Raw genomic sequence first — 14951 nt, 5'->3', positions numbered from 1 at the left:
TCCACATTTTGCCACCAGAGACGCAACATTTTTTTACTGTAGCCAGTCACTTGACCTGATGTAATGGAAGTGAATGGAGCAATCTTTAGAAACTTTGTTAGACCGAACAAACTTGCTTGCTATAATTGAATCCCTTTCTGACATGTCCAAAGAATTTCATCAAAATGTTCTTGACCTATATTGACAAACAGACGTCCAAACCAATGCTGTCAGAGAGATGACCTGAGGTAAAGTTGACATTTAGTTTTTTTCAGATTAGCATAGAGCTAATCTGCCTCCTGCAGCACTTTAGATCGCCATGTATTGCTGATTGTCATGATACCCACTTGTTTTTTTGTTTTTTCTCCACAAAGCCATCTTCTCTGAAGTTGGGCAATTAGGTAAGCCCCATCAATGTTTGAAAACGTGTCTCTTCCCCTTGTAATGTAGAATTTGCTGGATGAGAAACCAGGTTACTGAGAGGCGTAGCCCAAGTCTTGCTATGTATTTAGTAGTATGAATGGCAAATGTGACTAAAACATCATTTAAACTCTCATTTGTGAATGGACATGAAAGTATTTGACATTCAGTAAGTTGGTGTGGAAAAACCTTGTTTTCTGACTGAATAATTATGGGCCAACTGGGAGAGGTCAGAGGTCGCTAACACGGTAAGCGATTGCCATTACTGCAGACTGATTGTGGACATGTTGAGGCTTTTGTCAAGTGCGTTAAACAACCTTTGAGCTGTTTTTCTCTCTTTTATTAGGAGGCAATTACAGCACTTGTCAGCATGGAATTAATTTTCATCGGGTCTCGTAGAGAACATCTGAATATTCCAGGTCATTACCGTGTCGCAGCAATTTCCACCCGTATTCTGGCTCGACTGGAAGCTGAATAAACCCACCTTTATGTGAGCATTTAACTGGCGTCACTTTGAATGGTGTGGCAAGTGAGAAATGTTTGATTCCCGCCTCGTGGAAAAAGGTGTGAAGAAAAAAAAGCATTAAATAAGGAATACAAGGCAGTGCCTTTTTTATCTTTTTGATCAGTGATGAAAGCAGAGCCATGAACTCTGTGTGATGTTCTGCATTCAGCTGTACGTCAAATTGACATCCTTGAACAAGTAAATGTTTTGCTGTTTTAATGCCACATACCTTTCGACCTTGCTTGGCTGTCGCCACAAATGTTTTTTGAAATAAATCTATGTCTCGGCAGCTGATATGCGTTTCTTGTTCGCGGAGCAACAGTATCGCTTTTAGCATAATGCGACTGTCTATGTTCTTTTGAAGCATCGCCTAGCTTGTGTGACTGAGGTTCTCCACGGGGTGTTTGCTCTTGGCCTCCTGACTTTGAAAATGGCAAAAGGGTTGCTGTTATCGAGATAAAGGGCTTTTCTCCTGATTCCATTAAAGAATATCATTGAGGTCCAAGCTTGCGACCTATACAATACATTTTCTGAATCCTTGTGTACATCTATGCTGTCTTTACAATTGTGTTTGAGTATTGAGTTTTGCTTTGAATCATACACTGGTTGATAGAAAGTTTACCCTGTTACCTTTTTTTTACTTGTATTGAGTATTTTGGTGAGGTATTCTGTGGCCTCACCATGAAAACTGTTGGCTTCCTGCTCTGGACAAAGCTGGATCGTTGCTGTGACGCGTTGTTTTTTCTATAGCTTTCATCTGTGACTCTAATACTCGTTCAGTCTTCAATTCGATGGCATCAAAATGATATTCTGACTTTTCATTCAGTGAAGTGTCCAATTGAATGGATCCAGTCCAGACTGATCTTGCGCTTTTGATGTTTAACCCCTGAAACAAAAGGAAATGTGAGATGAGCATCAAGTTCAGCCGGACATCTGTCTCATTTAAATGCCGCTACATTAAGAAAAACCTTCATTGATTGAAGTGTCTCAAACTTCTTTCGATTTCACCTCCCTGAGCCGTGTGTGTTCATACTTGAAAATGAATGGTTCTGACTGAGCAGCACTCATCAGGTAAGGACAATGAATTGTCATTGTCTCATTGACCTTGAAGGTTTTGAGCATTCACTCATCTGTTATTTGAGGTATCAGCTAAGTCAAAGCTAAAAAGATATTTTTTGTTCTGCTATCAGTCCGTCCAACAAAAAGACCCAGGGAGTCAGTGACTCTCGACAACTGCCGTGTGGTCCCTTGGTGCTTTGACAGGTCAGGGTATCTCTGACAGTGACTGGAGTGACGCTGTTGTTCTTGACAACAGGCATTAACAGAAAGTTAGTTTCAGAGGCACCTCACTCCCACAGACAGTGGGCAACATTGCATGAACATCTGGGATGACAGAAGTGGTGGCTCCCCCTTTTTTTAAAAAAAAAGGCAAGTGGGTGTTACATGGGTATTAATCTGGGTTATTGCAGAGGAGAATCTGAGGTTTGATCAAACTTGAGATTTAAGAGCAGCAGTGCAGGAACTTGGAAGGTTCATGACATTTTGCTAGCCAAGTTGTTTCCTTGACTTGGATTATGGGGTACACGGGTGTCAGCTCATTCTGTATTCCTGGTAAGTTAGTCTTAAGGGAATTGACTTGCCCTTTGTGCCCTGTTGTGTTCAGTACTTTTTAATTTCGCTGTAAAGCGAAGGCGGTGAGCGTCTTTGCTTCGGTGGTCTCACCACTTGGTTTTACTGATGACTAAGCCGGTTGAGTTCAAGGCTGTAGATTTGAGTCAGAATGGGGTGTGAGACTGAGAGCTGCATCAGGTGTAGGAAGCAGATCCTTGGCAGACCCCGGAGACAGTCTGTGGCAGCTGACCTGGGAACACTTCAGTATCCCTCCCTGGTGGATGGGATGAGTTGTGATTGGTGGGCTCAAGATAAAGAGTCATGAGGAAAACGCTCTCATTCTGTCTCTGCACATGTAACATTGTATTCCCTTAAACGTGGTTTCTTTTGCTTCCAGCAATGGTACACAAGCACCATGAAGGCTGTGTGCATCTGGCTGACCGACAGGCTGGACCTGCAGCTCCATATGTTTCAGCTGAAAACACTCATCAAGATTGTCAAGGTGAGCTCAATAACAGGAAGTCACCAGACACAAGGAAGTTTCAGATCGTTGGAGGAACCTCTGTAAAAGCAAAGAGTGACAAAGCAATGAGACAATCCTTCTGCGGCTTTCTGTAGCACTTGGTGCTGAACAGGGAGGATGTGATTGTGTATTTATTAATTTAAAAAGGTCACAACAATACGTTCGTAATAAAAAACTCTACAGAAGGTACCACTGAAAAAAGGCAATGCAGTTGGGACAGATGAACCACCATCTACCAAATGTAATGGTCCACATTATAGACACCTGTATTGGTAGTGCAATAAGTACGGTAGAGTGTAGTACTCAACACATAAAAGTTGATTATTTTAGTCACATGAGTGGAAGTCATAGAAGTGAATGGGGATGTGTTTACAAGCTTTGGGCAGTCGGTTCGCTTCCGCCAGAGGTCTCTCAAGTTAAGGTTTTAAACCATCAGCACTGCTGGTTGAAAAATGACTGAAAATGGTAAAAATGATCTTAATCGCCTGCGTGCCGTGGAAGAATCCTCCCAGGTCTTCTGCTGCCAACAGAAGAAGACTAATGAACTTAAGTGCATCAACCGTCTAAAAATCAATTTGAGTCTGAGAATAAAAGACAAGCCAAGTCAAACGGTGCGAAAGTGTCCTTGAAGGACTTCATCACAAAGGAGAGGCTCCACTGAACCGCAGCCGCTTTTGTCTTTGCTTGGTTTCCTAATGGATGCAGACGTGCCAGATCTCCTTTAAAAGCAAAATGACTTGGTGTATAATAGCTCCAGAGTGAAGGTAAAACCCCTCAGAGGCCCTCAGAACTGGCCTCCCTACCCTGAACGTGAAAAGCTCAGCCCGTCCTTGAGCCTTTGTCACGTCACGTGCAGCTGTCTCGGCTCGGTGTGTTCCAGCAGTCCTTTTTTAAACTTCACCCCCTGCTTCCTCCACAGAAAACCTACCGAGACTTCCGGCTGCAAGGAGTCCTGGATGGAACCCTGAACAACAAGAGCTATGAGACCATCTACAACCGGCTGACGGTGGAGGAGGCCACCGCGGCGGTGAAGGCAGGGGACGGCCTGCAGGGCATCAGCATGAGGGACAGCGATGAGGAAGACGACTGAACACAAGCATGTCATGTCTCTCGCTTGCTCAGGGCAGGTCAAGATCTTCTCTCTCTCAGTGACACGAGACCTGGAAACACTAGCTTCACCCAGTTTTCCAGCATCACAACAAAGTAGTTCACCAAAGCCAGAAGTGGAAGCAGGCTGTTGTCCATTTTACTCATTGTACATATTGAAAATGCACAAAGTTGATGTCCGTTGTTCTTATGTGTTGCTATATGATAGAGTTGAGTAGAACAAAAACCTCCACGCTGCCTATCACATGCTGGTTTCTGTCCGACTGCCGGAACACGTCTTGTGCATTTTCAATATGTAAAGTAAAGAAACAGACACTTTATGTGCTGCGGTCTTACCACTGAGGACAAGATATGAAATAACCACACAAAGACAGGTTGTTAAATGATATAAAAGAGGAAGTAAACTACGCAAAATACCTGTGTTATGGAGCAGAAACTAGCCAACTAGTTGATAGCGGTGTTGATTCGATAGAAACTATGCTGAACGTTTTCAAATGAATGTTGCAAGAGAAGTAGAAGAATGTTAATCATGAGGAGTCGCAGTGTGGTGTAGCAAATTAGAACGCATATTTGAAGCCCCTTGTTAGTGATGAATAATATTCATGTCCATAAAGAGTGATGTTAGCTAGCTTCCCAAGACGATGTCAGGAAGTCATGTGAGGCGTTGAAGAAAGAGGTTGGATTCTATTCAGCTTTGTTTCTAGTAGATGAAGGTTCTGGTCTTTTGTCACGACTGAGGATCCTGATCTGTCGGACCTGAACTCCGGGAACATGACCGTGACTGAAGTCTTGAATGTACGGCCGTGAATATATGAGCTGATCGCTGCGGAGGACAGAGGTCCGTCCCTCCGTCGCCCGCCGGACAGGAAGTCACGCCTCCCGCCGTCTGCAGCCATAACGATTGATTGATGTCAATTTGTTGTCTTCAATTTCCTGCCGTTTTCACAGCTTCATGTGCCAAACGTTCTGATTTATTCTCAGAGAGAGCGGTTCAGATTGGAGCTGTGAGGTTTGAACAGTCAATGGAAACTATCACGGGGAGTTTCAGAGCCTTTCAGAGCGTTGAACTTTGAATTTACAAAGAAGAAAATGGCCGTCACTTTGGCAGTGACTGTAGACGAAGCAGGTAACAACAAAATCTTCAACACACAGAATCGACTTGCGCTGGAAAACTATTCAGGGAATGACAGTCGAAGTGCAACACACATATTGAACTTTTGTTGTTAGTACAGGAGGAATGGAATAAAGAAGCAAAGACATTGTGATGGAATCAAAACAGGATATGTTTTTGTTGTCTTCTAATTGCTGAACTGTTTTTTACAATCCATTTTATTGATAGAAATTATCTCCTAAAAATGTTTTGATATTTTTTATGTTCTTTTTTTGTTACTTTTTATGTTATTACTACAGTATACAGGAAATTTTACCCAAACATCCTCACAAAAATTATTCATTTTTGAAATCTCAGTGTACGCCTCAGCATAAAAATTACATTCTTAAAATTCTTTTTTTTTTCTTCTGAGAGTTTCTCCAACCACTAGGTTCAGCGCTGTTATTGATTTCTTCAAGGTTTTTTTTTTTTTTTTTTAAATCATCCGTATGTTGGATGTGCGAACTCTTGCAGCTCCAGTCTGACTCTGAACTACTTCCATCTGACCTCTCGCGGGACGTTTTGTTAAACAAGGTTAGTCGCTGGAGTCGTGCGCTTCACCGTGTGACGTCCTTTGTGGGGAGTCATTGTTGAGCCACTGGACTGTTTATTGGTATAGTCGTAGATCTGCCGTCACCTCTGTTCATTGTGATGTTAACTATATTGTGAAGAGCATTATGGAGCCGTGGTGTGATTGTTCTGCCTGATGTGCATCATATCGATCAAACGTCATAGAATTGTGCTCACAGACTGCCAGATCTGGACTGTGTCGAGTCTTTTCTTTGTGTTATGAATCGTCGTTCAGAATAATAGTTGACAGTACAAGGTTATTTTCGGGTTTTTTTCATGTCCAGTTTGTGTCAGTGCAGTTTGAATGCCAAAAATACTATAATGAGAAATATATTTATATCGACCTGTTTTGTTCAGGTGTTTGATCCAAGTGTCACAAATAAACATGTTTTCAAAGTCGCTGTTTATTTTTCCCTCCCTCAGTAATCACTCATCTAAGTTTTAAGTCTGCATATTCAGGATGCCTTCGGCATCAGCTCAGTGACTGCAGGTATTTGGTGTTTCAGTTGTTTGATTTGACAGAACAGTTCCACGATCACCGCTGCTCTGTCTGTGACTTCGTCTCCGTCATTTGACTCTCTTGTCTTCTAGTGCTGCTGGTTGAAAGGCTGCTCCATTTGATGCTGCATTTCATCTGGGAGCTGCTGTCAAAGGTTCTGAGAGTGTAGAGATTGTGGAATACTGAGAAGATGACGCCAGCTGGCTGCACTAAACCTTAAGCATGAAATAATATCGATTTATTTATTCACATTTCCTTTCATAGTAAGCATGTTATGCTCAGAAGCTTTTCAAAAAACGATGCATAATCCTAAATTGAGTCATGAACTCAAACTGAAGAGGTTAAAAAGATTTCGATTTTTATTGATATTGATAGTCATCATGCTTTTCAGTTCCACTGCTGAAGAACTCTGACGTTGTGCTCGTTATTAAGGTGATTTATGCGGTGGAAGTATCGTCCACCAGGGGGCTCCTTTATTCACGTACTGCAAGTACTGTGTACATGTGGCCCTGGACTGAAGGGTGCTTGTGTACCATTGCTGTGACTCGCACGGCTCTTTCACGTGGGAGAAAAACGGTAGCACACAGACCTCAAATCTTATAATCGTGTCAACTTATCGTTGTTTTTCTAATCATTATAAATATTTTCTCATCGTTATAGCTGCTCTGTCAATCATCATTGTGTAATAATTAAGTACGAATAATTATTACATGAGATATTCGATTATTATTGTAATTATTGTACTCCGACCCAGAGGATCTTTAATCTGTAGAACTCTCACTAGTCATTTGCAGCGCGGATAATGTAAATATTGTACGTTGACTGCACATTTCAATTCAGTTACTTTCAATACACATTCAATTTAATATACATTCAGTCAATGATGAGTCACCACAGAATGTCGACTTAACTACGTCTGTCTTCGCCGTCCTTTTGGTGGGGCTGCTTTACAGTCCTTTTTTTTTATATTAATACACAGAACTCTTCTCTCCAATCCGTATTCATTCATCTCATTGGCCATGATGATGCAGACCTCTGACAACCAAATCTCACTCTCAGACGTGAACTGCAATGCTGGGCATCAATCATTTCTTAATGCTCTAAATGCATTTCAAAAATATTGGATTCAAAATAAACTACTTTTTACAGGCATTGCATGAATTACTAAAGCCCTTTTATACTTACCCATTTTGACCCTCGAGGTGCAGAATTTCACCTTCCACAATAATTTATGAGTGAATGGTATTAACTATGACGCGCTTCTGGACGAAGATATAGAAAATACAAATGAAATTTGGCCGTATTTTTAATGTACGCAAATATTACCGCACATCACACAAGTTGTTTCATTGACATTGGGGAGTTTTCCTCCCCTCGTGCGCCAGTATTGGTGTGTGTAAATGATTTCTTCTTCCATGTAGTGGAATTTGTTTTCCTTCAGGCAAAACCGCCGTCCTGTGTCCAGGAGCTGCGATCAGTGCATTTTCAAATAAAGTGCAAGTTTGGTGAGAATTTGTCTTGAAATCTTGCCTTTGTTTCATGTCATTTGTGTGATAGCATTGGTCTTTTTTGATTGTTCTTTACTTCATGATCTTCTCTGCTACATTTCAGGAGCCCTGTCATCCAGCTGAGACTTGGAGCAGAGCTGCGTCTCCCGCAGGTCAGCTGCAGTGAGTGGCATCAAAACATTTCTAGCAGGTTGCTTCTTACCATGTATCTTATCTTACCATCAGTTGTCTCGACAGTCTCCAATGAAGTCATTCAGTCGTTGTCTGAGTCCCAGGCCAGCTCGCTAGGCTGAGACTCTGAGATATCCCTCCTACATGACGTATACAGGGTGTGTGTGTGTGTATATATATATATATATATATATTTTTTATTTTTTTTTTAATTATTATTTATTTATTTATTTTTCACCAGCAAACGTTACTATTTTTTTTAATTTTATTTATTATTCCATGATGCTTCTTACTTCTTATTACGCTGGGAAGGACATAATAATAATAATAAAAATAATGTTCATACATCACTAATAAAAATAGAATGCTAATAGAATAGAATATATATATATATATATATATATATATATATATATATATATATATATATATATATATATATATATATAGTCGGATGCCATTTTTTATGAACATGAATTCAATCTTCTTTTTTAATTTATTTAAGTCATGCACTGTTTAATTTCAAAGCTACATCTGCTAAGTCACTGGTTGCATTGGTTCTTCAGCTCCTGAAACAATTCCAATTCCATCCTATGCCTGATGCCTCCTCGCATTCCCGAGTCGAGGCTTTAACCTCGAGTTTGCCGCGAAGCAATTTTTAAAGATGTAAGTCAGATTTTTGTCTCGTTTCCAAATGTTTTCCCTTTTCTCCATCACACCCACGCGCACTCCCTCAAACCAGCGACACTCTCTGTCACCGACTCTTCTACCTTCAGCGTTTTTCCTCCCGCAAACTCCCACCTCTGTCTTCATAATCTCACGCTCGCCTCGTTCTTTTGAACGAATGTGAGGCGCGTTTTTTTTTTTTTTTTTTTTTTTTTTTTTTTAAGAATTTCAATCGAGCGGCTTCAATTGACAATGCAAAAATAGAAACTATATATATTTTCCGATAATCATTTTAGCTCACAAAAATATCCATTTTGAAGGAATTATTCAAGTGAGAACTAAGCACAAGTTCCAAGTAAACAACTGTGGAGTGGTGCGTGTCAAGGCCTTGAGGCCCTTTCAACATAACTATGCCCTGAAATTTCAATTCAAAATCAATTTTATTTGAAATGGCGATGGAACCTCAGATACGTCAAGTCTATATCTGCATTTCTGTACGGCGGTTCATTCATCTCACTGCATGTAATTTTATTTTTAAATATACTAGTTGCTAGTGTTTTTAAAAGACATGTAATTCTGTTTTCATGTCACTGTTTTTAAAATAATAATTTCATCTCAGCGATGCATCTGTGCAACATATTTTGACATATAAACTTCAGATTTATTCACTTGGATGACGGAGTGGACGGACTCCTTAGTGATGGAATTCGGTTTTAACGCGCGTATTGTGCGGCTTTTTTCTCTCCATGCTCAAGTGGAAGACAAGGATGCGAAAGCAAGGAGAAGTCCGCGAGAGGAAAATATTGGATTGGTGCTTAAACTGACGCGCTGGGATCACTTTTCTGTTCGGGCTTTGACATCGGGATCCATGTTGAAGTTCCGGAGGCGAGAAGTGCCCAGATGTGACCCGACAGCAGCTGACCCGCTGTGGCGTGCCCGGATTAAACGTGATGTCACACCAAGCCACAAGGAGACCCGGGATTTACCAGAGAGCCTCCAGTTGAACAGGAGTCCTGCCAGGCAGAGGACGACCTCCTCCTCTGCTCCTCCTCCGACTGACAATCGAACCACAATCGACTCTCCGTCGCTCCTTCCAGGACTCTAACGATCGCGGAGGTCTCGGCTTCTCCGCACGCCGCTATCGAGCGACCATCCGCGGCGACTAAGTGGGGGGTTCCCCAGCTGATGATGCCCTTTGCAGCGGGCCGGTGAGGAGCAACACGGACCCCGGTTCCCCCTTCCAGCAGCTCGGTGTCGTCGCCCTGTGATGGACGGACCTGTTCATCGCTCAGCGGGGATCCTGGGCTCCCCCCCGGCTCCCGGGACTCAGCCCACCGCCTCCGACGTGCTCGGCACCGGTACCGGCGGCGGCGGCAGCAGCAAACCTCTCGCTTTCTCCATCGACCGGATTATGGCCAGGACGCCCGAGCCCAAGTCGATCCCACTCCCCAGCTGGTTCCGCTCCGCTCCCGTGGGGATCGCTGATGTCTGTCCATCCTCGCTTCACTGCATGATCCCGCTGGTGCCGCTGGGTTACGAACCGGGCCACCGGCTGAGCATCACCGGCTTGGACGCGGGACACCCCGAAAACGCTCCGGACCTTTTGGGTTTTGGACTGAGCTACAAGAACCAGCAAGAGGACCCGGCTGCGACTCAGACCGCCGGGCAATACAAACTTTTCCGCCCGCGGGTGGTGAACCAGTCCCCCTTCCCGGCCGTGAGCACCGTGTGCTACTTGAATTGCGGCGGGGACGGGGCCGCGTGTCCCCCGCCAGCCGGACTTGTCAACCTGCACCCGATGGCTTCGTACCTGCTGAGCGCCCGGCACAAAGCCTTGCTGGAGGAGAAGAGCAAGCCCAACCTGCAGCAGGCCGGGGAGCGGTACCCGGGCTCCGGCGTGCAGGCCTTCAAGGACCTGTCCCCGAGCCAGATCCACAGCTACATGAAGGAGCGGGACCAGATCTTGACGGACAAGATCTTCAAGAGCTCGGCGGCCGCGGCGTCCCGGCTCAACGGCTCCTGCCCCGGAAACAAACCCAAAGTTTTCACATGCGAGGTGTGCGGCAAGGTGAGACCCGAACACCTGCTGGACAGACGGTCGAAGAAAAACACACTCAAACTGCAACACAACAAATCTGTTGCTCTATTTATGTTTAATAAGATAACTATACTACAACATAATGCGTTACATTTTTTTTTATATTAGAGAGCTAAATAGTGAACACTGACAGAAAAATATTAATATCACAATTAATCTAAAAAAAATACAATTCGGATTAAATCTTATTTAGATTTGGCTCATTTTTCTGTTTATGCTGACATATTAATACACACACTAAGTGTGGTAAGTAAGTAAGTAAGTAAGTAAGTAGATTTAATCGGAAACATTGACGATTACTGATTTATTCGAAATGGTTTAGCTGCTTTCATCCAGGCCACAGATTGTTTTTGTTCAAGTACTATTTTGTTTTGATCACTTTTTACGAACGAAATCCAACACAAGGTCATGCGGATGTTTTGCAACTTCGAACGCGCTTTTTAAATAAATGATAACAGCCCGCTTCCGGTTTCAGATAAAACGAACAAATGTGTTGGCGGGAAATTCCTTCACTTTCAGTCGTAAATGGTGGATGCATTGTCGGAAACTGGCTTCATATCGCTGGAGTATTTACTTTAAATTACACCTGTGCTCATATAAAATATGCATATTGCTTTTTCAAAGCCAGTCAACCTGGTACTGTTCTGGCCACATATGTCCCATTGCATTGGCGGTGTCTGACAATATATGTGTGACATAACCGGGATCCCTGTGTTGCAGGTGTTTAACGCGCACTATAACCTGACGCGCCACATGCCCGTGCACACGGGAGCGCGGCCGTTTGTGTGCAAAGTGTGCGGAAAAGGCTTCCGGCAGGCGAGCACTTTGTGTCGTCACAAGATCATCCACACTCAGGTACTTGCGTTTCATGTTGAAGCGTGTGGTTTTTATTTATTTATGCGCTCATTTTTAACCATTAACTAGTCAATCAGCGTATCTTAAATATATTATATGTCAGATTTATTATGTCAGATATCGATTTAGCTATCAATGAGCTTATATACTGCAACTTTTCTTTTTTTTTTGTAGTCCATTTTGTTGTACTTAAGTTATCTTTTTGATAACCGAGAGTTTAAATGATTTTATCAGGAAACAAATCTTATCTTCCAGACTAAAACAATAAATACAGCCAAGACAATGTATTTATAACCCATCATCATATAGCAAAAATAGATCACGGAGTCAGACTCCTTGCTGGATGATCTGTGAAATTTACATTACAGTTTGGTTTCTGCTTGGCTCTGATGGACAGTTGATCTCGCCAAACTGATTCAGGCTCCTGCCAAAGTGTTCAGATGAAACACATGGCTCAACAGTGGACGTCTTTTGTCCACGCCTAACATGCAGTGTCACCCGTTTCCTCAGGAAAAGCCCCACAAGTGTAACCAGTGTGGAAAAGCCTTCAACCGCAGCTCCACGCTCAACACGCACACTCGCATCCACGCGGGATACAAGCCGTTCGTGTGCGAGTTCTGCGGCAAAGGATTCCACCAGAAAGGTCAGATACAAAAATATTTCTTGTCATAAAACAGTTTTCTGTACAGTCCAGTGTCTTTGCTTTGTTAATGTGATCGTCATTTCATGCTGACTCATCCTATGTTAAGTAAATAATTACGAATCATTATTCATTCCTCTTATTTTTTGAATATATATATATATATATATATATATATATATATATATATATATATATATATATATATATATACCACAATATGTGGAAATATGGGCATTATATGTACATTTGAAATGCTCCATTTAAACTATTTGGCAAAAACAGCAATTATTCCTAATAATATCCTACGTTGGTATTTCTAACCTTCTTGAAAGGAGCCAATCGATTATTATTGTGATATTACTGGTTATGATTTAAATCTCAACTCTGGGATTCAAAGTGGCTTTTAAATATTTGATCATTAAGAATTTCTCTGCCGTGCTGTGTTGAAGCTTCTCGTACCATCAGTATTTGTGGTGCAAATTATGGTATTTTTTAGCACTTACACTGGTATTATTTGTTCTTAAAATACAATTTGTCCTAAGTGCTAAATGTTCTTTTCTTTTTATCATCAAATATATTTAATCATTTCATTTTGTGGATGGTAATTCATATAATATTTTTTTTTTAATGTCTCCAGTCATCATGTCGCTGTTGTTATTTCAGTCTGTGTCAGAGCTCATTTATCCTGATACTGGTATTTTGGAGACAGCAGAACAAAAAAAAAAATCTCACTCATCTTTCAATTCCTTCAGGAAACTACAAGAACCACAAGCTGACTCACAGCGGCGAGAAGCAGTTCAAGTGTTCCATCTGCAGCAAGGCGTTCCACCAGGTCTACAACCTGACTTTCCACATGCACACACACAATGATAAGAAGCCGTTCACCTGCCCGACCTGCGGCAAGGGTTTCTGCCGGAACTTTGACCTGAAGAAGCACGTCAGGAAGCTGCATGACCCCAGCGGCCTGCAGTCGCCGCCGCCGCAGCCCTGATCCTCAGCACCGGTCAGACCTGGAACTGTGAAGTCCTCATTCAGATTTATGTCCTCAAAGGAAGATTTTTATAAATGTGATCTGAAGTAATGAGTTTATTTATTTTGTTCCCTCCAGTTCGTTTATTAAATCAGTATTTGGTGGCAAAACATCACACAAAGCCAGACGTGTCTGTGTTGTGCAGCAATGAGTATTTTTACAGAGTTTAACACATGACCTGATCCATTCATGGGTTTGTTCTGAGATATATGAAGAGAAGATCAACGCTTGCATGATAAAGTATAGAGCCAACAATGTGGAGTTGATAAAGTGTCTGCCAAATGAATGACAGACTGTAGGGCAGCAAGGAATTAATATATCGTGAAAAATTGTGCGCATGCACATTTTAATGTAGAAAAACAAAAAAAATGTGAGATGTAAATATTAATCTGAAAAATATGTCATATTTGAATCATCTTTTTAAAAGCAATGTCAAAGTGTTTTGAACAGATAAATGTGTAACATGTTTAGCAATATGTTTAAGATTTCTTTTTAAAGAAAAATATAGAACAAGAAAAAGAACATACATTTTAAAATCTAATCAATCATTAATTCCATTTTAAGAAAAGAAAAAAAAGCATCACTTAAAATCACATTTACAATATTGCAATGCAATATTTGCAGTTTATTTTGTTTACAAAGATCAACTTAAACGGCTTTCCAGCAGATAGAACAGGACGATACTCCTGAACTTGCGTCGTTACTTCAAACTCACCAGTCGTCTCCATCTTTCGCTCATCATATCGCCGATTGATCTGAAGTGTGTAAAGAGACATCTAGTGGTGAATTTGTGTACTGACCCCTTCGTTCAAGTCTCTTCCGGCGTCACCAATTGTCAAGTCGAATTCAACACTCGTAAATGACCGATTCCTCGTTGCTCTTTCCTGTGCACACCGGTCTGAGTCCTCTGGATTTTAAGCACTGACTCGATTGTATCACAGCATCTCCACTTCTTTGACTCCACTTCCATTTCCTTTCCTCAAACTAAGGGTTGTTGGCATATGATTTAAAACAGATACATACTTTGTTCATGGCAAAGTCTGTAGAACCTAAATGAAGAAAAATAAAAACATACGCGGAAGCCGATCGAAGCCGAGGCCTGAACAGCGGAGAGGTTATTTCAGGTCCCAGCTCGCGACCGAGTGCAGCAGGAAGTTGCTGCTTTGCGCTTGGTAAACACGTTGCTTTGTGCCTGTTATAGTATTTTATAGCAACCACAGCCCGATCCTGTCACCGAGTTGTGTTCCACAATCTCACGTTTTATTAATACAACCGTGAATCTCAACTCAACGCTCTGCAAAAGTGTCTGACCACCCGCGCGGGACGCGCTGAACATTAAAACAAAACTGTAGTGTCTGTCATCCGAGGCTAACTTGGGTCGCCTAATAACCGGAAGTTGCGATGCTCAACTTCATAATAAAATTTCAGAATTAGACAGATCATCAGTCTAACGTATGCGTTTTATTATGTTGGGCACCAGGTTTGGTTTTTTATTGCCTATGAATGAAGTGGGCATTTTAACGCGTCTAATTTCCACACACACCCTGAAGAGCTTTGGCTTAAGTTGAACAAAGACTGTTGGAAGTGTTAACCCCTTTGTGACATTAATTATTGAT

At 41.9% G+C, this 14951-nt stretch overlaps 2 protein-coding genes across 7 annotated transcripts in view; both read left to right on the top strand.

Annotated features, from left to right (window-relative positions):
• The window catches only part of cadps2 (Ca++-dependent secretion activator 2), a 117498-nt gene extending 111244 nt beyond the window's left edge, over positions 1 to 6254 (top strand). For all 6 annotated transcript variants that reach the window (XM_053884984.1, XM_053884983.1, XM_053884982.1 and 3 more), the window contains 2 exons: positions 2913 to 3017; positions 3958 to 6254. In XM_053884984.1, the coding sequence (XP_053740959.1) occupies positions 2913 to 3017; positions 3958 to 4128 (276 nt within the window). In that variant the 3' untranslated portion in view covers positions 4129 to 6254. The remainder of the gene's footprint in view (positions 1 to 2912; positions 3018 to 3957) is intronic.
• A 3476-nt stretch (positions 6255 to 9730) lies between these two features.
• fezf1 (FEZ family zinc finger 1) lies at positions 9731 to 13545 on the top strand. The gene is made up of 4 exons (XM_053886037.1): positions 9731 to 10777; positions 11528 to 11662; positions 12173 to 12305; positions 13058 to 13545. The coding sequence occupies exons 1-4, from the start codon at positions 9977 to 9979 to the stop codon at positions 13294 to 13296; spliced, it is 1308 nt and encodes a 435-aa protein (XP_053742012.1). The 5' UTR covers positions 9731 to 9976; the 3' UTR covers positions 13297 to 13545.
• Positions 13546 to 14951: the final 1406 nt, after the last annotated feature.

Source organism: Synchiropus splendidus, chromosome 14, assembly GCF_027744825.2.
Source record: "Synchiropus splendidus isolate RoL2022-P1 chromosome 14, RoL_Sspl_1.0, whole genome shotgun sequence".
Lineage (NCBI taxonomy): Eukaryota > Metazoa > Chordata > Actinopteri > Syngnathiformes > Callionymidae > Synchiropus > Synchiropus splendidus.
Note: the sequence above shows the minus strand (reverse complement) of the source record. Positions and strands in the feature narration are given on the sequence as shown.